Genomic DNA, 25,744 nt, shown 5'->3' on the forward strand with positions numbered 1-25,744 from the left:
GACTTGGATACCTAGCATGTGTAACTCCATGTTACACATGCATCTAACTAGTGTAACCAGAAGTTACACATGCATATAGCATGTGTAACTAGGATTACACATCCATATGATTTGTGTACTCAACAATTACTAAGTCTAATTTGGTACCTCTAACAAAAAAAATTCACCAAAGTATGAAACTAAAAAGGTTCAAAGACCTTAGTGTCAACTAATTGGGTACTTCTACACATGTCAACTAATATATCATTACCACTATCAAGTTAAAGCATATTAAAAATGAACAACTACTTACATTCTTCTTGGAAGGAAGTATTCGTGTCATCTTTCTCTTGCTCAGTCTCTTTCTCGGACTCTTCTTCTTCATGCTCAGTAGCTCCATGCTCAGTACCTCCATGTCCTTGATGCATAAACTCTTCATGATGCTCAGTACCTCCATGTCCTTGTCCACCATCTTCTTGTTGCATAAACTCTTCCTGGGTCACTTTGTAAGGTTCAATACCCATTGCTCTCATAATTTTGCAACTAAAAGTGTGAATCTTGTATTCTGGTGTTCCTGAAAGGTCCCCTTCTGATATCCCTTCTCTGGCAATTCCATACACTGCATCAAACATTTTTTGCTTTGCTTGCAGTTGCTCTTTCAGTTTTCCATTCTCAATGGTTTGCTCTTTCAGCCACCTTTGCAGGTTGTCCTTGCTTGGTACCGCGGTTGATATACCAAGCTGCTTTTCAAGCTGTGAAAACTCATTCACAAAGCTAGGAGTTGGCTGCAATTAACAGATGGAGAGGTTAAAAAGAGATAGCAAAAACAGCTAAACAATCTAAATATACAAATTTTCAGTTGTATGTGTAACTTAAAATTACATAAGCACATTTATATGTGTAACCTATAGTTACACAAAAAATTGAATTCACTGGTGTTATATTTGCATGTGTAACTATAAGTTACACAAGCACATTTAAGTGTGTAACTTATAGCTACACACGACAATTTTGATTACATCCAACTTATATCTAAATTATATTATAGTACCATAAATTTACAAAACATAAACCAACTAACATATAACACTTACCGAAAACTCTGTCATTTTTGTTCTAGAAATGTAATCTGAAATCTGGTATAGATCCCACCTTCCAACCCTTGGGATATCTTGTTCGTGGTAGGCAATTTTCTGGATTAAGCCTTCTGGTGTGTGTTCAGCAAACAATATCTGCAACATATAAATTTAATTAGTCGATTGAACTAAAATATCCACAACTAACAGTAAAACTGCTAGAATAGAAATTATACACAAGCTTTACCAGTAGGTATTGCACACAAGCCTTCACATTTGACATACAATCAACATTAGTATGAATCTCTTCAAACAAGTGCTCGTGTATTAAATCAGGCCACGACACCTTTAGCACCGTCTCATAAGTTTCAACGATACTAAAATATTTCACGTTCACTCCATTAGCATTTAGGTCGCAAAAAAATAATACACAGCAAAGATAAAAACCTATCAAACAAACTAGATTCTTCTCAACAACTTTCTTTCTTCTCCCGGTTTTGGTCATAAGTTTTTTTATCTTCTCTATAATGTTTTCTTAGTCACTGTCGTCTGATGTGTTGTAGATTTGATATCAGTGAAGAACTTGCAGTATAAAACATTGTCAATCAAATCACGATGAGAAAAGTACTTTAACAAATTTTGACCCTTTCTACTTTCAATTCTTTGCATGCAAAATATACCGGACAACTTTGTCGGTGAACTCTATAAACTTATCATCACCAAACTTGAACGAATACGGTGTCTCACAATCCATATCAAAGCAATTCAAAAGCTTCAAGACGCCGTGTTTGTTGGTACTGATTTGTCTTGTTGTACTTGGTTCAGCTTCATTATATTCATTGTAATACATCATTACGAGTTTACCGTAAGCAACTCTCCTAAGATAGGTTTGATCCCTAGCAGTCAGTCCTATAGGTTTTATCACCTTTACCAAATCCTTAACTGCATTCAACGATTGCCTTAATTTTCCTGTACACATCACACACAAAAATAACATGAGTCAGTATGTTGTGTGCTTATCAAATACACTCCCTTTTAACTGCAAAATCAAAATCATGTTACAAACTATGTGTATTTGCCAAGTACACAAACTGAATCATTCTATTATGTGTTGTGTAACCTTAACTTACACATGCATATGAAGGTTTACAGACGTCATTTTTGATGTGTAACTATTATTTAAACACAATACAGTCATAGGTGATATTTTGCATGTGTAACTTTTAGTTACATAGGCAATTGGCAAATCAGTGGTGAGTTTTTGAAGTTACACAGTCAATTGGCAAGTTACTGGTGAGATTTTCAATGTGTAACTTACAGTTACACATGCACCTTTTTGTAAATTTACAAATTCATAGGCATTACATATGATCAAAACATGAGATTCTAAATGTGTAAATTATAGTTACACATCCCCTTGGCAAGTCAGTTGTGAGATTTTGAATTTGTAACTTATAGTTATATAGGCTCATTTGTATGTGTAACTCCAAGTTACACACTCAATATACAAACCACAATACAGTCAGCGGTTAGATTTTGAATGTGTAACTTATAGTTACACAGGCTATATCACAAAAGAATGTTTTCACTAACATTGTATCATCACAAAACATACACCCCAATAGTAAATGGCATCTTAAAGGGAAAGAATCATAATACCCGTTAATGCAGGATCTTCTTCAGGGGGATTCCTTCTTCCTCTCGGCATTTGAATATAAATTAGTTGATTATCGCCTGAATCTAAATCTACAGTGCGATTTGTAAGAATATAAATCAGTTGATTTCAAATCATGAAACCTAAATCAGTCAAACTTAGTTGCGAAACCCTAATTTTCAAAAATAATCACAAAATCAAGAGATTTTTGAAATCAAAACATCAATCATGATGAATCGAAACATGTGAAAGCAGAAACCGAAACCTAAAACCAGAGAGTAACAGATCGATAACAGAAGAGAGAAAACTGACCTTTCTTCCTTCTTTCTTCTCAGCAAACAGATCGATAAACTATTATATCTTCCTAGGTTTTTTGGTTCTTGTTTTTTGGCTGAAAGATTTAAACAAGAAGAAGAAGAAGAAAAGATTAAATCCCAATAAACAATTTCATCGAAAATTAGTAAAAGGAAGAAGAAGAAAAGATTAAACAGGAAGAAGAAGATTGATCGAAAACCTACCTGTTTTTGGTTTTCGTTTGTTCGATCTGCAAAAAAAATTCTCTGCAATTCTTCCAGAGTTTCTCAGGTGAGATATTTTCTCTCTCCTAAAATGAAAATGAATGTGTTTGTTTGATAGAAAACCTAGGTTAGATAGTTATATAGTGAAGGTTATTCTGGTCATTTCGACCTCCGTTAAAATTATTTTTAATTCGGGGCATGGTTTTAAAACTCTTTTAACTAGGGACCTCATATTATGGGTTATCCATGGGTTGGGCCTTAGCCTAATTTTCCCATGTGTCTTTCATATGCACTTCATACTATATTTTTGAACGATTTTTTGGGGACCATGGTTTTTTTTGGGGGACCATGGTTTTTTTTGGGTAAAGGCATTAGAAGTAATTCTAGGTCACCCCATATCTAGTTATTTATTTAATACCTAATCTACCCTCTTAATTAATTTTAGGAGTTACAGCGTTATGTTCGGTTGGTTCTCAACTAACCGAACTTTGGTGTACAAAGATTGGTTGGTTCGCAAACTGCATGCACTATTGATCTAACCGAACTTTACGTAATATAAGATTATATAAGTTTACAAAGTTCGGTTCTTTCACAAACTTGAACCTAACAACTAACCAACCGAACTCTGAGTTCGGGTTCTGCGATAAAATTGTGAAGTTACCGAACTTAACAAACAAAAAAATGTGAAGTTCCAGCATCTATTGGCTAAGTTCGGGTACTTTGTAGTTTTAAAATTTTTTGCGAACAAACCGAACTCTATTGGCTAAGTTCGGTTATTTTGGAACTCAACATAGTGGCCACAACAACACAGTTCGGTTAGACTGGATTTGTTTTTTTCGGTTCTAAGGGTGGAGTTCGGTTACTTTGTAATTTTAAATTTTTTTGCGAAACAACCGAACAGAGAGTTCGGTGACTTAGTTTTAAATCCAATAGAACCGAATTGTTCTTCGTGTTCTTCATTTTCAAGAAGTTCGGTTGGTAAACTAGGGTTTTCTGGAAAGTCGACCTAACCGAACATGGCTCTGTAACTCCTATTAAAACCCTATTTTGATGATTTCTATTTGATTGAAGCAATCAAAATCAAATTAAAGCGAAGGGATTGTTGGAAAATACCTCCGGAGTGGTCCCATGGCAGAATCAGGTTGCGGCTGGCGTCTTTTATACTCGATAAAATTATTATGTAACCGAACTTAATTGTGATTGCATTGATGTTGTTACATTTCTTAAATAGGCGGCGGTGGTGGTGGTGGGAGGAGGTGGTGGTGGTGGTAATCGGTGGTTGGTGGTGGTGGTAATCGGCGGTGGTGGTTGGTGGTGGTGGTGGGAGGAGTGGTGGTGGTGGTTGGTGGTGGTGGTAATCGGTGGTTGGTGGTGGTGATAATCGGAGGTGGTGGTGATGGTAATCGGCGGTGATGGGTGGTGGTCGTGGGAGGAGGTGGTGGTTATATATATATAGGTGGTTATTAGGTTGGTTTTAAATTAAATTAGATTAAAGGTAGGTTAGTCATTTCAACGTTTTATGACACCCCTTATCACTATAGGGAAGGTGACCTAATAAAATCATGGTCCCCTCAGAAAAAACATGATCCCTACAAAAATCATTCATATTTTTCGAAGACAAATGATAAGGGCACCGCATTTTGTGCACTACACGTCTACACGCTATACAAGATAATAAGCCTAGGTTCAGGCGAGCCCAACAACTAAATTGTACCACTATTTAGTTACTCTTGTTTTCTCGTTCTCTTTAGGGGTGAGCATAAAAACCGGAACCGCGGATTTGATCCGTATCCTCCGCAAAATTGTGGATCTCACCCAAACCGTAAAACGTATGGGCCGGACACGGATGGAATTCTCAAATCCGCACGTTTTAGCGGTTTGGGTGCGGTTGAATATTGAAAACCGTGGATTCAACCGCACCGCATCTGACTCTGCTCCATTAGCTATAAGCCACTAAACCCAGCTAATTGAATGTGATGATCACTAAGCCCAGCTAATTGCAATAGCTTATTCAGGACCCGTTTTTTGATGTCAAGTAAGCCCAACTAATTGTTTGCTTATTCAGGACCTTTCCAACAACTTACTTGCGAGTCAGAGAGAGTTGAGCCTCATGCCAAAGATAGGCCCAGATCTCTTCTTTTTTTTTTATCCCTAATCCGCGGTTAATCCGCAACCGGACCGCACAATCCGCGGATGTAAAATCCGCGGGTGATTGGGCCGGTCACGGTTTGATTTTTCAAATCCGCAGTTTTGACGGTTTGGTTACGGGTGATCCCTAATCCGCAACCGTCCGTCCGTTGCACACCCCTAGTTCTCTCTCTTTCCATCCAAAACCCTAGTAGGGTTTCGCTCCTTTGAAAGACGTCGGCTTCATAGAAGAGAAGCTCTTGTCTGATTTTCAGAGGAACGTAACTAAAGAAGGTGAGTCTGGTTTTTTAGCTGCTGCTTAAGATTTTTAGGGTGTTTCTGAAATGATTTGTTAAACTATTAGGGTTGTTATTTCGTCGTTGTTGCCGTTTGTGAATTCTAGTTTGATACTTCTCTGAGTGGTGATTCCAAGTTTGTTCATTCATTTAGGTTTGCTGTTAGCCTCTTCTTCTCCTCAACCTTATGAATTGATTTCCAATTTTATTTTGTTTCCTCTTTTTGTAAAACTGTGTATTATGACTTTTATGTTAAGTGACCTGTGTCTGCAACATGAATTAATTTTGAGGCCTATATCGATTGTTTTTTTCTATTGTTAATTAGTCTTGTATTCCATTTTGATTTTTTTTTTCATTTTTGCTCTTCTATATATGTCATAACTTTTGATTTCTTAAGTCTGTGTAGGATAATTTACACAGTAGTTTGAACCTTTTCTTAGGAATACTTAGTTTCTGGAAAATTCTGCTAGGCTAAGATTTGGTCTCTGTCATAAGTATTCATAATGTGCTAGTAAAATACATCCAGACATGATTTTTTTTTATGTTACTGATGAATTGAAATAGGTTTTGTTTACTGGTTCAGTGTATCGTGTAATTAGAGGCTCACCATTTGGGCTTATATTATTGACACAACTCAGGATTTGGCAACTGGTTTTGTCTTTCTTTCTCAATTGATTTAGATTTCAATTTGCTTTTATTGAACGGAGTTTTAAATTTTCTACGTGTATATTTTCTCATAGTTATCCCCTGTCGATACTTGTTCACTTGCAGAATATCATCTTTCCTTTTGAAAGGCCGACACAATGAGATTGGAGAAGTGCTGGTTTTGTTCCTCTACTATCTATCCAGGCCATGGTATCCAGTTTGTACGCAATGATGCTACGGTAGATTTTCTCTCTTTCCTTTTCCCATTTTCCTTTGGGCTCCAACTTTTAACACTCTTATAGTGAAAACTTCAAATATAATGTTGGGATATTTTCTTATTATTTTATCTCACTGATATTACCCATAACCCTGAATAGTCTTATGCCATGAATCTCCCCTTGTTCAACTACATGCTAGTTAACTGGGTAACATTGATTTGTCAAATCGCTTTTCTTTTTTTGTTTGATCTCTGTGTTGGTTGGTTGTGCGGGAAATGTAGTTATGTCCTATCTTCATTGATGAATAGAGTTAAAAAAAAAATCAGTTAAGTTAATTAAGATTTTCTGATTAATTTGCTTTGTCTTCCCAAAAGACCTGCCTTAAAGGTGTTCAATTAGCTCATATTTCCTTTGATCATAGTGGGTCAGATTGCTGACAAGCATTCCATGGGCAGATATTTCGATTTTGCAGATCCAAATGCCACAAGAATTTCAAGATGAAGAGGAACCCTCGAAAGGTAAAATGGACCAAGGCATATAGACGTTTGCATGGCAAGGATATGACAAAGGTGAATATAGCTTTCCTTACCACTTTGTTCTTTCTCAGCACCCTGTATACAAGATACTGACCGACAGAGCAGTTAGTAATATTTTTGAATTTTGTTTCTTTTTCTACTAGGATTTGACCTTTGAATTTGAAAGGAAGAGGAACAGGCCTGAGAGATATGACAGGAATACTACGGAGGAAACTCTCAAGGCTATAAAGAAGATCAGTAAAATCAGAGTGGAGAGAGAGGCTGCTCACCATAAAGACAGGTTCATTTTCTGACTACTCTTAGCTTATGGGTTAAAGTCTAAAGAGTCACTGTTGTACCCTTCTATCAGCAAAACAGTATTTCCTTGTTGATTAAATTACAATTATTAACACTCTTAACTTGCCACCATATTTGACAGGATGAAGGGTAAGAAATCTAAGGACTACAAAGAGGCAAAGAAGGAGATAGAACAGAATTCAGGATTGCTTGGTGTGAAGGTATCCGAACCTCTTTCAAAGGTTAAAGTTCCAGTTTCCCAATCACAAAAAGACCAGATTCATGCCATGGAAGAATGAGAAACTTCAGCTGTCCACTCCTGGTAGTGTGACCATCAATCTAATTGTCTTCTGATGTAAAGTTTCATGGTTCAAACTCCATATGGCGGAGAGTTCAGAAATATCAAACATTTATGTGATGCAAGAGATTTTGTTTGTACTTTTGGCATTTGGATCGTATAATACTAGTGTCTTTTGCTCGTAAATTTTCAGTTTTTATTCAAAGATTCTGTTTGTCATTTATAACATTCATGTAGCCTGCAGTTCGGCTTTAAAGAAACCACTGGATGACCAAGTTCTATAAATTTTGTTTCATTCAAGTGTCGAGTTTCCCGCAATCAAATTCCGCCCTCTTAAGAAGCATGCCAGCCAGGTATGGGGACAGGAATTTGTCTCTAATAAATTTGATGAACATTCCGCTACCCTGTTGTAAAACGCCAACAATGTAAGATGTACTGGCAAGTTCAAAGCTTCTCCATCTTCTCTCTTTAGCATACTTGGCTAAACCTGTGTTAATATTGTTATATTCTGCTGTCTCATCTGTTGCTTTTAGTAACAAGGCTCGACTGAGGCATCTAGCTAGAACAACACCATCTTCTAGTGCGGCATTTGCACCTTGACCTATGTCTGGTGTCATAGGATGGAGAGCATCTCCAGCTACGCAAACATTTGCTTTGCTGATGCTGCCGAATAAAATATTTGAGGGCCATCTAAACCTTAATGGTGAGATGACAATGCTTTTCGGGTCAGTCTTTTCGATTATATCCATCACTTCTTTTGGTGCTTTACCAAGCTTCTTCACCATATACTGTTTCGTATTCATAGAGTCTGCTTCCTCTGTTTCAATCCAGGAAAAGAAAATCTCAGTGCAAAAAATATCTATTTAAACTGTCAGATTTTGGTATGAACAATCAATGACTCACGAGGTAATATTGACTGAGCATGTGTGAAAAACCAATATATTGTGTTTTGGTTGACTGGCTGGAAACCTGAGCGACAGCCATCACCAAAGAATTGCAAAAATGTGGGGCCAAAGAAGTGGCCCTCGTTCTCTTTGAAAACAGCATGGCCCCGAATTGATGTCCGCCCAGCGAAAACTGGCTCTTGAAGTCCTAGCCATTTTGCTACCACTGAATTCACTCCATCACACCCAATTAAGACCTAAAAAAATGGAATTCAGTGTTGATTAAACGCATACATTTCTTCAGATAAAGCGCACACACACACAGTAGTTGTCCTAATAATAATACCTTAGTCTTGATGACAGATCCATCTGCTAGGTGAATCAGTTTAGCACTCCCCTGTTCTTCAATTGACACAACCTTAGAACAGAATCTAATGGTGCCTTGTGGAAGTTCATTTGCTAGTGTTTCGAGCAGTACTTTCCTCCCAACGCACCGAATTTCATGTCCTTGTGGTCTACATCACACATTCAACAAAAAGATGGTAAAATTTCTGATTTGTGACATTCCTTTGGTGCCAAAGATCAAGAAGTTCACTCACGAATTTCCTCGAGGGTCTGTAAATGACGTGTGTGAGGTAGGAATTCCGGAAATTGTAGAAGTAGCCACTAGTCTGCCATAATAGAATTGCTTTGATAATTAGTCACATTGAGAGGTGTCACAAAACAAAACCTATACAAAAAGCAAAGTCAACTCGCACACCCTTGAAGTAGGATATGTTGTTCTCTTAGGGTATCACCAATACCAAGAGCATCCAAAGCCTTCCAAGCGTTAGTGAATGTTGTGAATGCAAACCCTGTTACCCTCAAATTCTCCCATGATTCCAACACCAAACTTTTGAAACCCATCCTTAAAAATACAGCAACATACACAAGAAATTAGAATTCATGTTTGATATCATGGATTAACAAGAAGAGGAAAGAAACAAAAAAAAGTCAATCTTCATACAAAATTTTCAATTAGTAACACAAGACTGTTCTTAACTATAAGGAACTGTTTTTAAACTCGTTTAGAATGAATCAAATCCCTTACGAAATGTAAAACATTGTGGTAAAACTGCTGTAATTTGGTTTTCTTTAGATAATTATTGTTACCTGTGTAGTCCTAAAGATGTAGCAAGCCCCGCGATTCCTGCGCCAACGATTACGATATCTTCTTCAATCATATTGTTGTTATTATTGATCATCTGATAATCCATTAAAAATTTCAAGTATGTTTTCTTTTCTTTTTCTCACTATGAAACAACAGAAATGCAATAAAGTTATAAACAGGTAAATAAATTGAAGAAGAAAAAAGTAACACGTAATTGGATGATTTATAAGGGCTCATACCAGTCTTACTAAGGGGATACCATTCGGTCGATCCAACAGAACGCTTCATTTTGTCTTATATAAAATGGTATCCCCTTATTAGGACTGGTATCAGCCCTTATAAATCATGCGTAATTGACTCAACAAATAGTTCTTTAATTTTTCTTCTTCGTCGAAGAATCAAAATAATAAAAAATATTTGGAAAATGTACAAAACAGTCCTAGTATTAGGACTCGATTCACAAAACCATCATATTGTTACAAACTATTAACAAAATGGTCACACTTCCGTTAAAAAGAGAGTTAAGTGATGACTCACAGTTAAATATATTAACCAAATTACCTATGTGTCCTCCATACTTATCCCTCCGTACACAATTTTAAATTTTGCTTTCATTGTAATTATCTTGACGGTGGTGCTATTTGTAAGTGGTGCTGCCGCCACTTACACACCGTTACACCGCATTCAAGATCGTTACACCGCATTCAGGTTCGTTTCACCGCATTCACCCAAAGGGTTCACCGCTTCCCCTCTGAGGTTTAGTGGAGATTCTTAAGTTTCCACCACCACCGCTTCACCACCGCCACTTCAACTAATTAGTTAAATGGAAAGGGTATTTTGAATGAGGGCATTTTAGGAAAAGATAACACCGTTTTATTCAAAAGTGTTAAATCGGATGGAAGTATGACTGTTCTGTGAACGAATTAAAAAGTGTGACCATTTTGTGACCCAATTACAAAAAGTATGACTGTTCTGTGAATCGCCCAAAATACTTCTTTTAGAACGATTTTTTAGGGACCATGGTTTTATTTTGGGTAAAGACATTAGAAGTAAATCTAGGTCACCCCTTATCTGGATATTTATATTAATACCTAAATTACCCTCCTGATTAATTTTGAGTGATGATTAGTTAGTGTTAATAATAGTTAGTGTAATGATTAGTGAGATGATTAAGTTAAAGATAATTAGTGAGATTAAAAAATCAGATGGTTTTTTTTTTAAAGAAGTAGAATTATTGAGAGAGTAAAGTTAGAGAAGATGAAGAAGGAAAACATGAAAAACGATGGATTTTACCAACCACAACCGGAGGAAGGGTATTTGGGTACCCAGGTGTGCTTCAAACTTAGATAATGTTGGTTGAATTGCTCCAAACTTTCAAAAAAAATGAAAATTTTTATGTAGATTTGGATCAGTTCGGTTACCATATGTCAAGAACATGTAACCGAACACACCTGAAAGTGTAGTTCGGTTACGTTTTCCAAACACGCAGGTTACCGAACTCGCTCGTTAATGGAGGTTTTGGTCGTACAGTGTAATGTTCGGTTACCTAGGATAAAATGGTAGGTAACCGAACTTTGAACTTAACAATTTATTTGGGTACATCTTGTGTGTTCGGTTAGTTCGCAAACTTCAACGCAACCAAGTTTCCAACCGAACTGCAGGTTAAAAGTAACCTAGTGTTAGAAGTTCGGTTGGTTCGCAAACTTCAACATATTTTGCGAATCAACCGAACTGGGCTTATATATGCATATATGCAATTAGGCAAACGTTCGGTTACTACGAAAGTTCGGTGATATCCTTATTTTGCGAAGGAACCGAACTTATGGACTTCTGTTGTTCTAATACAAGGAGTTCGGTTAAAAGTATTTTTTGCGAATCAACCGAACTCTATTGGCTAAGTTCGGTTACTTTGTAGTTTTAAAATTTTTTGCGAAAAACCGAACTCTATTGGCTAAGTTCGGTTATTTTGGAACTCAAGATAGTGGCCACAACAACACAGTTCGGTTAGACTGGATTTGTTTTTTTCGGTTCTAAGGGTGGAGTCGGTTACTTTGTAGTTTTAAATTTTTTTGCGAAACAACCGAACAGAGAGTTCGGTGACTTAGTTTTAAATCCAATAGCACCGAACTGTTCTTCGTGTTCTTCATTTTCAAGAAGTTCGGTTAGTAAAACCCTATTTTTGGAAAATCGGCCTAACCGAACATGGCTCTGTAACTCCTACTAAAACCCTATTTTGATGATTTATATTCGATTGAAGCAATCAAAATCAAATTAAAGTGAAGAGTTTGTTGGAAAATACCTCCGGAGTGGTCCCATGGCAGAAACAGGCTGCGGCTGGCGTCTTTTATACTCGATAAAATTATCATGTAACAAAACTTAATTGTGATTGGATTGATGTTGTTACATTTCTTAAATAGGCGGTAGTGATGGTGGTGGGAGGAGGTGGTGGTGGTAATCGGTGGTTGGTGGTGGTGATAATCGGAGGTGGTGGTGGTGGTAATCGGCGGTGGTGGTTGGTGGTGGTGATAATCGGAGGTGGTAGTGGTGGTAATCGACGGTGGTGGTGGGAGGAGGTGGTGGTTATATATATATAGGTGGTTATTAGGTTGGTTTTAAATTAAATTAGGTTAAGGGTAGGTTAGTCATTTCAACGTTTTAGGACACCCCTTATCACTACAGGGAAGGTAGCCTAATAAAATTATGGTCCCAAAAAAACCATGGCCCCCAAAAAATCGTTCTTCTTTTAATCCTTGCATGATTAGTGCCTCTGATTCTTTATCTTTATTGCACATTGGGCCTCCTAGTGACTGTTCCTCCGGTATTGCGTCTTTTCCTTAAATTAAAAAGAATGTTATGGAGTGGATCAACTAAAATTCCTGATTATACAATTTTTCCTCCATCAGATACAGCATACAAGAGGCTTAGACAATGTCAAATCGTGTCAAGCTGATTTAAGCAGGTTATATGTTCTCCTTGTTAATTCATTGGCTATGGTCTGTGCATTCACCTTTTAGACATTGGAATCAATTCATGCTGTGTAAGAAAAAACTTGTAGAGTACAAATCGTTTGCTACACCAAGAAAAAAGACCAGCCAAACCGTTATTATTCAAGTAACAACATTCATTGCCCAAAACACACATGCAACATTCACACTAACGTTTCATTTCTTGCACTTGAGTTCTTGTCGATGCTCTAACGACTTTCGAACTTCGTGATATTACTTTCATTTTTATCCAGAAACAGAAAAGTTGAAACATTTCATTTTGATGGCTGCTTCCTAATATAAAAGCCTAGAGCTTCCGGCAGTCAAATTCTGTCCTCCTAAGCAGAACTCTAGTCAGGTAAGATGACAGGAAATTGTCCCTCACATAATTGATCAATCTTCCACTTCCTTGTTGTATGGAACCCATATAATAAGCAGTAGTAATGAGATCCAAGCTTCTCCATCTCTCTCTCGCAAACTTATCCAACCCCTCCCCAACCCGAAAATATAATTCTTCTTCTTCGGAATCACCGATGACTTCATCTTTGAATACTGATTTTGATGTTAGATTTCCGGACAATGATAAAAGATCATGACCAAGGCACCTAGAGAGAATGATACCGTCCTCCAAAGCAGCACACGCACCTTGGCCGATATCGGGGGTCATTGGATGAAGAGCATCCCCAGCTACGCACACGTTGTTTCTATAGATGTTTCCGAAGTAGCTTTCCAGGGAATTCTTGTTCTCAAGGGAGAGCTAATGATGCTTCCTAAGTTGGTCTTCTCCACGACATCCATCACTTTTTTAGGTGCTTTTTCTCCAAGATTGTCCAACACATACTGCTTCAATTTCGATGGTTCCTCTTCCTCTACAAAAACAACAACAATTGAATCAGAAATAAACCTATACCAGTATTTTACAGATATGACATTCTCATACCGATTGGCAGCTTTAAAATATCAAATGTTCAGGTTAAGAGCCCCATTGTTAAGAAGTTACCCGGTAGTGTGGCAGAGTTATACTGGAAAAACCAATGAACGGTCTTTTTGTTACAAGGAACAAACCCTGAGCGACAACCTTTCCCGAACAATTGCAAGAAGCTTGACCCGAAGTGGTGATCCTCACCCTCTTCGAATGAGGCAAGTCCTCGAATTATCGCTCTTCCAATGAAGGTTGCCTCTTGAAGGCCTAGCCATTTCGCAACTACCGAATTCACCCCATCACATCCGATCAACACCTACAAATCCAAATCTATTAGGAAATAATATATGAGAGTCTATATTTAGGAGATATGCACATTAAGTTGTGAGAGTTATATTAGGAAAGTGTCTATGTTTAGAGTTTGATCTTAGTTAGGTAAGTACCTTGAGTGGTCGTCAAGTTTGTGAACAATATAAATAGGCTATTAAGCCATGAAAATTAAGATACCAAGAATTATTATCAATGTAGTCTTTTTACGCTTCCGCGTTTATGCTCTCCTCTCTCTTGCTCGATCCTTAACATGGTATCAGAGCAAGGTGAGAGGGAGAGAGGAGAGGAAGAAAAGTGACATGTTTTGGTAAAGAGATTGCAAAGTCGAAGGGAGAAAGAAGTTCGAGAATTGTTTTGCTGTGTTGGTGTTCATCAGGGTCCGAGTAAAAAAAAAAAAAAAAAAAAAAAAAAAAAGAAAAAAAAAGAGGCAAGTGTTATTGGAAGTTAGTAACAGTGTGAGTGTTACAAAAGTTAGTGTTACAGTTGCAGAAGAACTGTTACAGATTAACAGTTAAGTGTTACTGAAGAATTGTTACAGAAGCGTAACAGAAGAAAGCTGGTGACAGTAGTGTGTGTAATAACAGTTGGAAGAAGTGAAGTGTGGTTGAAGAGTTTGTGGCAGAAACTTAGAGATCCTACAAAGTGTGGCAGACTTTGTAAAGACGACAAGATTGTGAGAGAATCTTGAAGAACAAAGAAGTGTGAAGGTTTCGCAAAAATAGCGTGACTGGAATAAGAGAAGAAGAAACAACATTCATGTTGTGAAGAAAGAAAAAAAAAAGAAGGAAGAAAACAATCACCAAGAGGTGATGAGAAAAAGAACAACAATAATAGGTTGAAATCCTATGAGTTGTCGAGAGAGTACAAAAAGTATTCTATCGAAGAAACCAAGAAACCAAGAGTACAAGAAGTATTCTACGAAGGGAACCGAAATGTTCTAAAACTACGAAGATGGGACCGCAATGTCCTTAAACTACGAAGAGAGGACCGAAACGTCCTTAAACTACGAAGATGGAACCGAAATGTTCTAAAACTACGAAGATGGGACCGCAATGTCCTTAAACTTGCATTGGGACCGAAATGTCCTTAAATTACGAAGAGGACCGAAATGTCCTTAAACTACGAAGATGGGACTGTAATGTCCTTAAACTACGAAGGGGACCGAAACGTCCTTAAACTACGAAGAGGACCGAAATGTCCTTAAACTACGAAGATGGGACCGTAATGTCCTTAAACTACGAAGGGGACCGAAATGTCCTTAAACTACGAAGAGGACCGAAACGTCCTTAAACTATGATCTGAAGATTTTTTTTCGCAAAAGCGTTGGAAGAAAAAAAAAAAAAAAAAAAAAAACCGAAGTTAAATTTCTTTGGTCCAAGATGGGCATTCGTGATCTACATACTCCATCTTGAGGGAGGGTATTAGGAAATAATATATGAGAGTCTATATTTAGGAGATATGCACATTAAGTTGTGAGAGTTATATTAGGAAAGTGTCTATGTTTAGAGTTTGATCTTAGTTAGGTAAGTACCTTGAGTGGTCGTCAAGTTTGTGAACAATATAAATAGGCTATTAAGCCATGAAAATTAAGATACCAAGAATTATTATCAATGTAGTCTTTTTACGCTTCCGCGTTTATGCTCTCCTCTCTCTTGCTCGATCCTTAACAAAATCCCAACACTTCAGTTTAGCCGTATCAAATGATTCTGTATCTCCTTTTAATATGTTAGATATACTGTACAAAATTAATGAATAACCTTAGTCCTGATGACGGATCCATCTGCTAAATGAATTAGCTTAGAGTGTCCATCTTCTTCAATTAATACGACCTTTGAGTTAAACCTAATGGTGCCATGAGGAAGTTCATTGCCAGGGTTTCAAGCAACAGTTTTCTTCCTACAGAACGAACTTCATGTCTTCCTCCTCCAGTTCTGACCAAAAACGCCCAAAAAAAAAGAGAGAGCAATAGTTAAAGCAAATGCATCTTTGTTCCTAATAAGGCCTTAGACAGTGCACATGTGCTGCTCTGCATACTCACAAATTCTCCTGCCCGTCCGTGAACGACATTTCTGATGTAGGACGACCAGTTATTGTAGAGATTTCTACTAATCTGCAGTAAAATGAATCATCGCAGCACAGTTTAGCATTAGAACTTTCATATACAATGTCATTCATTTGTTAGCAGTAGTTAGTTTACTTAGTTTACCCTTGAAGTAGTTCGTGTTGTTGCCTTAGTGTATCGGCAATTCCAAGAGCGTCAAGGGCCTTCCAACCATTAGCCCATGTTAAAAATGCAAATCCTGTCACCCTCAAACAATCCGACGTTTCCAAAACCAGACTTCCCAATCCCAGTCTACAATCAAAATCAGAAAAAGAAATATATATCAATTTGAACCATGAAATTGCTATTGACGCGCTACTTATAAAAGCGTGACTAGTTGTTCGTTTTCGATACGACTTGGTGTTACCTGTGTAGTCCTAAGGATGTTGAGAGCCCTGCTATTCCAGCACCAACAATAACGGTATCTGTACTTTCAACTCTGTCTTTCATGATGTTCTAATTAATGAGCTTCTAATGAAGTAATAAAAATGTTAACGATATCTGTACTTTTCAACTCAGTAAAGAATGGTGCAGCTGGAATTGATAATGAAAAGAAGAGGATTGAGGAAGCAATATATGTATATATAGGAATGGGAAAGCCATCAACATCACACATACGCACCGATAGTTTGGATTTGTTTTCTATTAGCAGATTATACAATCAGCATCAATGATGTATATAACTAGTTTGTGATATGTCATCAGCCAATAGTTTGTTTAAACCTATCCTTCGTTTTGCTGCATGATTAGATCAAGCATGCCCCGCGCAAGTAAATGCCGCCCTATAAGGAGTTCATTGTTTTGTTTATTTCATTTTTCATGGAAGTTCATTCATCATTATACAATTAGTCCTGCTACCCAGATTCATTGTTGCGATTTAATAACAACCTCATGAAAAGTGCATTGGCATATAGTGACTAACTTAACCCAACTGTATTACTTCGCCCTGAAGACGAAAAACATGCCTAATTAGTATTTTTTACTCATTTACGAATTTAAGATGACTTCTATAATGGACCAATTTTTGCTAACAGGCGGGGATTACAAAAACTAGATGACTGTTGTCACGTGGGGTGGCCGACCAGAGAAATCGACGCGAAAGTATCAATTTTCCTGACGTGGCGTGAAAGTATCGTTTTTCCTGACACGGGGTGAAAATATCATTTTTCCTGACACGGGGTGAAAGTATCATTTTTCCTAACACAGGGTGAAAGTATCACTTTTCCTGAAATGGAAAATTAGCCGATGCATAAACCAAAATATGGCCGCATAATGTGTTATGCATCCCTTGTGGTGGTTTGCATAATGGCTATGCATTCAATTTTTGAAAATTGTGCCCAAAATAAAAGTATCATTTTTATTGAAACGTAAAGAGTACATCATTTTATTTGTTGCAACAGAAAATAAGTTGATGCGTAAACCAAAATATGGCTACATAAAGTATTATGTATCCTTTGTGGTGGTTTGCATAATGGATATACATTTAATTTTCGAGAATTGTGCCTAAAATGGTAATCATCTCCGGATTTTTCGTAAAAACTCTAAATTTGATATTGTTGTTTGTACTCATTGCGTAGATTTTTTAAAACCATTCCAATGAAAAAATTTTGTAAAATTCCAAAGCACGGATTTTTAGATATGTTACACATTAAAGTTTGGTTGCCAATTATACTCCTAAAAAATCAGAAAATGGGTCATTTGTCCAAATATTTTTAAATCACGGTTAAAATGGACGAGTAAAAAATAGTTTGGGTGAAATGGCCAAAAAAAGAATAGTAAGGATGAAACTGGTTTCATCCTAGCTTAAATTTAAAAAATAGCAAGGATGAAACTGGATACATCCTTATAAATTAAAAATAAGAAAAAATATTTGAAAATGGGCACGATGAAACTGGTTACATCATGCCTATTTTTACATTTTTGTCCATTTAAACAGTATCAAAATCTAACTGTTCATTTCACCCAGGAATCGTTGATTTTGGTCTCTTTAACCAATTTTGTGTAAAAAAATAGGACACATAAAGAGTTATAGCAATTGGATTAAAAGGAAGGGACAATTTTGTCAAGTGAAAAAAACTAACCATGGACACCAAATCCAATCTTTTCGTGTCAAATTGGAAAAAAAAAAAGGAGATTTAGCGTTTGGTACCCAGCAAATGTTCAATACCTAGCTTTGGTACCCAATATTTGAAATATTAAGGGTTGGTACCTTGACCTACAGTTGACCGTCAAGTTAAACTGTTGACCTAACCTGAGTTAAATTTTTTATTTTTTATTATATTTATTTGACGCCGTTAACTCGCAGTTAGCACTAAAAACCGTGTCACCTTATTCATTGGGATCTTACGGTTACAATTTGATTGATCTAACGGCTAAAATTTGACCTTGAATATTAGTGTTGTTTTATTCGTTCAGGACTTTCATCGAACACCTTCTGTGTGTGGGATTTTCTGCCGGTAGAGAGTTGAGTGTGTTGCTACATTTTAATCCTTTTTGCGTATTCTTCAACCTGGAGACTTATGAATACCAATACTAAGTGTCCCTGGAAATATCCTAGGGGTAAGTATATCCACATTCATCTTTAGCCATTACTTTCCATTCTCGAGTTTTCTTTGAATTGCAAATATCCAAGAAGCAGTCAACACCTTAGTATCCAAGGCTTCCAGTCGCTCGATAAAGAAAACCCAAAATTTCAAACGGAAGTTTCAACATTCAATTTTCTTCTCAAGCATTTTCTGTTTCATATTTATCTCATTTAGTCACCACCAACTCTTTAAATCACCATCAACTCACTCTTCTCTTAGTAAAGAACCATTTTCAGCAAAGAGTCGTTTGCTTCAATTTATCAGCTAATCGATTATACTCATCGAACTTTTTTGTTACACACTTTAACTGATTTTCAATCAAAGATCTATCCTTTATAGATTTTTGTAACTGCTGCAATGCATAATTGAAGATGAGATTGAAAATAAAAGGGTTTGATAAGAGGTATACGTCAATTTGAGGATTATGATTAGTCTCTTTCAATATTTTGTATAAGTTGGCATGCCCGACTTGCAGAGAGATGAAGAGAGTACTCGATAAGATTTTTTTTGATAAAAGTAAATTTTATTGCTTAAGTGACAGGATTGAATAAATCCTTCGCCATAAGGCTACAAACTTGCTCTGGAAAGTTACTAGTGAGAAGAATAGGTAAAGCTGACTCTCAAACTGTTCGAGCAATACTGGCTGCAACGTTATTATTGTTGCGATTGGTAAAAGAAAAATGACAACCAGAAAAACTTAAGCTTAAGTGTTCGATAGCTTTAAGTGTACTTCTGTTCTCCCATTGGATGAGGAGATTATCTTCAACTAATGACTGAATGACAAGCCGCGCATCTGATTCAATGTGAACTTTATTGAGATGCAGTTCTTTCGCCCATTGAAGTGCTTCCAAAACTGCCATGCATTCCGCCGGCTCAGCACTTAAAACTCCATCTGAATAGCTTCCTTCGATGCCAGTGCAAGTACATGTGTGATCACGGATAACGATACCCGTGCCAGCTTGGTTAGTATCTCGATCAAATGAAGCGTCAATATTAATTTTAAGATAGTCAAGAGCAGGAGAAATCCATCTAGAGACCCTTAAAACATCAGAATGAGTAGGATGTATATCATTAACATCATTATGAGAGAGCAAATGGTAGCAGATTCTATGATACTCCCTCTGTTTCTGAAAGACCGTCCTCTATTCCATTTTGGTTTGTTTCAAAATTGTGTCCAGCTTCTGTTTATGGTCATATTTTTCCAATAAACTCTCTAATATACCCTTAATGTTTTATATTCATAAATTCTTTCTTAATGGCCCAATCTAAAATATTAATGAGATTTGTATAATTAAGGAAACAAATATATCCTTCATTCCTTTTAGCTTTCTTTTTTTATTTTCTATTTACAATCACATAACAATTTTTGGTAGTTTTATTACTAACATTTTTATCCAAATAAATTAGGCAAGTGACTAAGGGTATGCATGTAAACTACTACGGTCTCCTTAATATTTTGACAAAGTCAAAGCGGACTGTTTTTTGGAAACGGAGGGAGTATGTATTAACAGAGTTTAGAGATACTCCCTGAAAGACAGAATCGCATCTGTCTTTCCATAAAATCCAAGAAGCAACCATCAGTGTGCAGGGGTTCTCAGTACCAACTGTATTAATACTGCTGGAAAACCAATCTTCAACCCATTTGGAAACTGAATTATAATGTGCTGTTATTGCTTCAATATTGATGTTCAACAACTTCCAGACAGCTTTAGAATGTTCACAGGCCCATGAGAAATGTTCCATAGTCTCAGCTAACATTCCACAACTTCCACGTTGAATGTCCATGTCACTATTATAGAGAGCTAACCTAACTCTGGTGGAATGGATTCCATGAATACACTTCCAGGCAAACATTTTAACTCGATGAACCACCTTAGTTTGCCATAAAGCCTTCCAGATTTTGGATGAAACAATTCTGCCATTGACAAGATCTTCTCTGGTGTTGTTAGATAGCATTTTGTAACAACTTTTAACTGAGAATTTTTCATCAGTAGAGTACTCGATAAGATGACATGAAAATTTCTTGGGATTTGGTTTGGAATCGTTTTTAATCATGGTCATTTATTTGAGTGTTATGCCAGATTCGGACACGTGCAATGTCATTAACTTGAAGTAAGGATAATTCTAGCCATTGTTATCATTGTTGAGGCTAATTATGTAAGACACAAATTCCGTCAAGGAAACAGTAACATTGTTAAGTCAACGATTCAACTAGACGGTCAACGATAAGTCAAGGTACCGAGCGTTAATATTTCAAATATTAGGTATCATAGCTAGGTATTGGATATTTGTTGGCTACCAAACGTTAAATAACCCAAAAAAATCATGTTTCACATTGAAACAAAATCACCATATATAGAGTCCTCCCCCCTTCGCTCAGTCGGCCTAATAAGAAAAAGTGATAATGTTTGTTTGTTTTCGATGATGAAGAATAAATTCATTACCGAGAAGAAAGAGTTGCATCGTTTTTATCCTGCGATATTGCACCATCAATAAAACTTGGAGATGAGAGACCCAAACTTTAGAAACTTGAAATTCCTAGAATGCCTATTTAGTTTATGAGCCCGCTTATTGCAAAATCTCCCAATAACATGCAATTGCATAATGGATGATTGCTAAACTTAGTTTTAGTGTCTAAAATGATGGATTAATTTTCCCATGCTACTTTTAATAGTAATCAGTGATTGTGTCAGCTACCAATTGTGCATCCAGCTGAAAACATGCATGTTATATTCCAAGCTCTTCAACCCACTTTGTAGCTTGCAGCAGTCTAGCACACTCGGTCTTTTTCATTTTCTGTAAATCACAAAAAGTTAGACAATTTTGTAATGGTGAACATTTGGGTTTTTTGTAAGATGCATCACAACATAATAAATAAAAAGGATTTGCTGGTGGAAACCGGCTAGTTTGAATTATGACCCAATGATATGTAAATTACAAAATTTAGATTCTGTTTTTTTTTCCTTTGCCTATTGTATCGTTTAGATGTTGCATGATTCTAATCACTTCGATAGGGTTTGGTTTGATGTCTTGAAAAATGAATCTGCATTTGGCTTTCTAAATCTCCCGTGATGTATTGGTCATATTCACAATTCAGTCTTGATGTACAGAAATATCAACACTGTGCGTACTTCTTCTTGCTCCAGGTATCGAGGTCCAAACTGCTTAAGAAAATGAGCATTCGCATAAGAAGTGTTTTATTGTCTTAATTCCTTGTTTGCATATTTTACATACTTCTCTACTTTATCGCATTGCTCTTCTTCTTCTTTTTTCGACGAAACTCATGAGGAGCAATTTATTCAGAAAGGCAAGAAATAAAAAATGAGGGGATTAGGCCAGGACCTCAAAAGACAAAGAAGAGAGAAAGCAAATGAAAGGGATAAGGCTAAAAAACATGATACAAACTATAAAAAAAATAATAAACGAATAAAAAAAATAATAAACGAATAAAAAAAATCGATCTGTCAATGCTTATAGCAAAACGAATAAAATTTGGCATCCCAGTCAACCACTGGGAGCCTGTAGAAGTTCCTCATTCAGCCAAAAGATCCATTATTACATTTCCCTATCTATATATGCGGGAATATCTAAACTGAGCTGTGGATAAGAATTTTGCATATTTAGCCCATTACACTGCTAATCTCCATGACACCAAAGAATGATACCATAATGCTTTAATAACATGTATCAAGTCGCATTCAAACCATATGTGCGAATGGAATGCGTTAAACTTCCAACTACCAAAGAGTTATGATTTCAAAATAAACGCTACACCCCGCTAGACTGGATTCCCTAAAGAGGGAACCATCAGCATTTATTTTGAACCAACCATAAAGCAGTGGCTACCTACAAACCTCGATGATTTTGGGCACTTTATATTCTCTACCTACTATCTTGAAAAATCTGAGTATACACACTCTTCCATCGAATTGAACATATGAACCTTAATCAAATGCTTAAGCTTAGACGTTGCAATCTCTATTGAGAAGAATTCATGTTGACTTGTGTCAGAGCACTGCTGGATCGAACTCGCACATTTTGGTATCTCAAGTTTGTTGTCAGTATTAGTTGCATAAAACTATATTTTGATTTGTAGTCTAATAAAGTCAAGTCTCGGACTAGGATTAGAATATGGTAGCGGAGTATCAGACATCACTGAATAACCCTCGAAGATTGAAGACTAAAGAACAAACAAAGATATATTTGGAGAATTTCATTTTCAAAGAGGTATGTGAAGACTGAACCATCCTATTACTCACGACATTTACCATTCCATCTTTATGAGACTATGTCGTATGATTTTAGAAATTTTAATAATGCAAAGAGGAAATTTAGAGCCAGATTGTCTTGAAAAATCATTCGAAATATGAATCACATATTCGTGGATCCTCAACAACCATGGTTAAAAACAATTTATTGTTCATGAATTATTTTTGTTGCAAACTGATCATTTGAAAACTACCCAAGCAATGATATTTAATATCTGGCGATTGAGAATGTTTCAAATTATTTAAAGAGAGTTTTCTAAACATACTAAAATTCTGTACATGGGGTAGGCACGCACACCCACTACGCGTACCCTAAACATCTGAGTTCCAAAATAGGGTATATACGCATACCCAGTATGCATACCCTAAGATTTTGAGTTCGTGAAATGGGGTAAGGTACGCATGCCCAGTACACGCGTATCTCAAGGTCCTGAGTTCGTAAATGGTTAAAGATATGCATACCCAGTACACGTACCCTTGCATTCTCGAGTTCACAGACCGGTTTATAGGTATGTGTATCCATACACATACCTACCTAGAATGAATTAAAGCAGATGCTCATAAACTATTTTCACAAATACATTTAGCATTGCTACAACTCTCATATATACTTCTAAGGAAACTTTGTTCACTAAATCACTTTGTGTTTATGAATCATTGTTGAAGTCTTGAGTGTCAATCAACATGATTATGCTTATAAGTTCTTAAGGCATATTTGTCATGAATTATCATTGTACACGGTTCCAGAATCCTTGAATATAGTGTATATTCAAGGATCTCGGTCGTCCAACTTTGCTAGCCGAATCGACCAGCCTAGATCTGACTTTAAGCAACCAGTAAGATGCGGTTATGCTCACCGATGGGCCCGCCATCGTTCCTACCAAACATAATTTCCATAGCTTGCTAGCAACAACCAAAAACGCTAGCACAAAATAGGCCAGTCGCGCGAATAAAAGAAGCCTTAATCGATTTAAGGCTGCTCAGGTCGGTCTTAAATCGATCGTGACCATCTAACTTCGCCGGCCAAATTTATCGGCCTAGATTCGATCTTAATTAATGGACAAGGTACATATACGCTCAACAACGGCCCGGCTATTGTGTTAGCCGATCGGACAAGCTCCCAGCACGCGGCTAACACCAAAACCGTTATCCCAAAGTAGGTTGGCCACACGGCCATTAGAAACCTAAATTAATTCAACGACAGTCGTTAACTGCCGCAAATCATCTCGGACGTCCAACTTCGCTAGCCGAATTGACCGACCTAGATCTAATTGTGACAGACCAACAATATGTGGCCATGATCGGCCACCCCCCTTCCATAAGCAGTAATCGGACAATCCGCGGCTTACTTATATGGCCCCCAAACGGTCGCACGAAAGTGGCTAGTCGCGTTGCACTTAGGAATTTTAATAAATTCAACAGCAGCCATTAACTGTAGCAAATCATCTCAACTGTCCAACTTCGCTAGCCGAATTGACCGGCTTAGATCTAATTTTAGGCGACCAATAAGATGTCGTCGTGATCTCCAGCCGTCACTCTCCTATAAGGACCGGCCGGCCTGCCTTTAGCGCACGTGAATGGCTCCTGGCAGCTCCTCGAAAATGGTCGGTCATGTTCCTTTTAAGACATTAAACTCCGCGACCGATTTAAGCGATCTTTATACATCGATGCTTTACATGCATTGAATACATACCATATTTTATGAATATCGACTTCACAAATAACTTAGTTATTTAACCTAATAGCATTACACGCTATTCTTTGCGGCAAGTTTCATGACTTGACTCGTCACACATGATCATCCGCCTCCTAGCTTGCGCGTGATTGGTAAAAATAACCATAACCAGGTCTTGCAAAAAAGACCCACTCAGCAATCTGCTGCATATTTTTCATGAAAATACCCGAGACATCAAACATGTCAGGTGCTCATCAGGGTATTGGTCTGGCGGTTTACAGTGTGCGGCGTTCCACACGCCCATTACCAGAAAATGTTAGGAAAGGCGGACAATTAGTGGCAGCAGAGAAATAGTGGGTGTAAACTGACCCGTCTTCCCTCATAGTAAGACGTGGTTTTCAACATTTTTCACACGATCTCACTTCTCCATCACTCAACTATTCCCACTTCCTATGAGATCAGGGTGCGTGCAACTATGACTATATAAATAGGTTTTCAACCTATTTCAACCAACAATGGTTATCGCTTTCTTCAAGAAATATTTCTTCGTGTCTGAGCAAATCACCTATCATACTTGGGAAGAATGTTCCAACGAAACAATGAGCATCCAAATGATTATGTCAATAGATTCAGGATTCAGGCACTAGATTGTCATGATCCAAATATGACTGAACAACAGTTGATGGAGTCATGTATTAATGGTATGGTTCCCATCTATCGCGCTTTACTGGAGAACCTGCACTTCCAGACATTCTCTGAACTCTATGAGGCTGCTAAGCGGTCGGCTACAACAACACCAGCACTTTTAGAAAGAACCAGACCATCCAGGAGTGAAGATGCACGCGAGACTCGAGGAAACATGCGTCTCATCAACAAGAAATATAACATTGGTCCCTCTTTAAGCGTAGTGGGTGAAGGAGGAAAAAGGAAATCTCCAGCAGCGGAATAACAACCCAAACGTGCGGCACCAGTGCATCAGACAGCTCCACCCCGGAAGGCTGCGATTAAGACTCCTTCACAACAACAAGAAACTGGAGAGGCTGCTCTAAACTTCCTTTTTCCGATCGAGGAAGTATTTGAACTCCTGGAAGCGTGGATTCAAGATGATGCCATCAAACTACCTCCTATCAGGCGCCCGCCTACTGAGGAAGAAATGGCAAATCCTAATTATTGTCATTACCACAGGTTCGTCAATCACCCAACCAATGAATGCAACAAATTG

At 37.3% G+C, this 25,744-nt stretch overlaps 3 protein-coding genes and 1 pseudogene across 4 annotated transcripts; 1 reads left to right on the plus strand and 3 right to left on the minus strand.

Annotated features, from left to right (window-relative positions):
* Positions 1-5,494: 5,494 nt before the first annotated feature.
* LOC113306364 (probable ribosome biogenesis protein RLP24) lies at positions 5,495-7,902 on the plus strand. Of its 2 annotated transcripts, none has more exons than XM_026555312.1 (5): positions 5,495-5,648; positions 6,422-6,534; positions 6,969-7,082; positions 7,193-7,329; positions 7,468-7,902. In XM_026555312.1, the coding sequence occupies exons 2-5, from the start codon at positions 6,454-6,456 to the stop codon at positions 7,622-7,624; spliced, it is 489 nt and encodes a 162-aa protein (XP_026411097.1). In that variant the 5' UTR covers positions 5,495-5,648; positions 6,422-6,453; the 3' UTR covers positions 7,625-7,902. The 2 variants fall into 2 exon arrangements, with proteins under 2 accessions (XP_026411097.1, XP_026411101.1); XM_026555316.1 differs by lacking the exon at positions 5,495-5,648 and adding an exon at positions 5,675-5,804.
* Positions 7,797-9,820, minus strand: LOC113306355 (monooxygenase 2-like). Its single transcript, XM_026555305.1, has 6 exons — positions 9,660-9,820; positions 9,268-9,414; positions 9,107-9,178; positions 8,854-9,022; positions 8,527-8,764; positions 7,797-8,440 (listed from the first exon to the last, which is right to left on the minus strand). Exons 1-6 carry the CDS (start codon positions 9,761-9,763, stop codon positions 7,920-7,922), a joined length of 1,251 nt encoding a protein of 416 aa, XP_026411090.1. The 5' UTR covers positions 9,764-9,820; the 3' UTR covers positions 7,797-7,919.
* A 3,128-nt stretch (positions 9,821-12,948) lies between these two features.
* Positions 12,949-16,485, minus strand: LOC113353251 (annotated as a pseudogene).
* Positions 16,486-19,199: 2,714 nt separating this feature from the next.
* LOC113353261 lies at positions 19,200-20,640 on the minus strand. The gene is made up of 2 exons (XM_026596919.1): positions 20,207-20,640; positions 19,200-19,617 (listed from the first exon to the last, which is right to left on the minus strand). Exons 1-2 carry the CDS (start codon positions 20,638-20,640, stop codon positions 19,200-19,202), a joined length of 852 nt encoding a protein of 283 aa, XP_026452704.1.
* Between the last annotated feature and the right edge of the window lie 5,104 nt (positions 20,641-25,744).

The sequence above is a fragment of the Papaver somniferum genome, chromosome 1 (genome assembly GCF_003573695.1).
Source record: "Papaver somniferum cultivar HN1 chromosome 1, ASM357369v1, whole genome shotgun sequence".
NCBI lineage: Eukaryota > Viridiplantae > Streptophyta > Magnoliopsida > Ranunculales > Papaveraceae > Papaver > Papaver somniferum.

Bases quoted from the DNA above. Each gene is read 5' to 3' on its own strand.
- LOC113306364 (XM_026555312.1), top strand. From the start codon at position 6,454: ATGAGATTGGAGAAGTGCTGGTTTTGTTCCTCTACTATCTATCCAGGC. The intron at 7,083-7,192 runs GTGAATATAGCT...TTTTTCTACTAG, and splicing joins ATGGCAAGGATATGACAAAG to GATTTGACCTTTGAATTTGA. The intron at 7,330-7,467 runs GTTCATTTTCTG...CATATTTGACAG, and splicing joins GCTGCTCACCATAAAGACAG to GATGAAGGGTAAGAAATCTA.
- LOC113306355 (XM_026555305.1), bottom strand. From the start codon at position 9,763: ATGGATTATCAGATGATCAATAATAACAACAATATGATTGAAGAAGAT. The intron at 9,415-9,659 runs GTAACAATAATT...TGTATTTTTAAG, and splicing joins ACATCTTTAGGACTACACAG to GATGGGTTTCAAAAGTTTGG. The intron at 8,765-8,853 runs GTATTATTATTA...CCATTTTTTTAG, and splicing joins GATCTGTCATCAAGACTAAG to GTCTTAATTGGGTGTGATGG.
- LOC113353261 (XM_026596919.1), bottom strand. From the start codon at position 20,640: ATGACCATGATTAAAAACGATTCCAAACCAAATCCCAAGAAATTTTCA. The intron at 19,618-20,206 runs GTTTTCCAGCAG...TGATGTTTTAAG, and splicing joins TCCAAATGGGTTGAAGATTG to GGTCTCTAGATGGATTTCTC.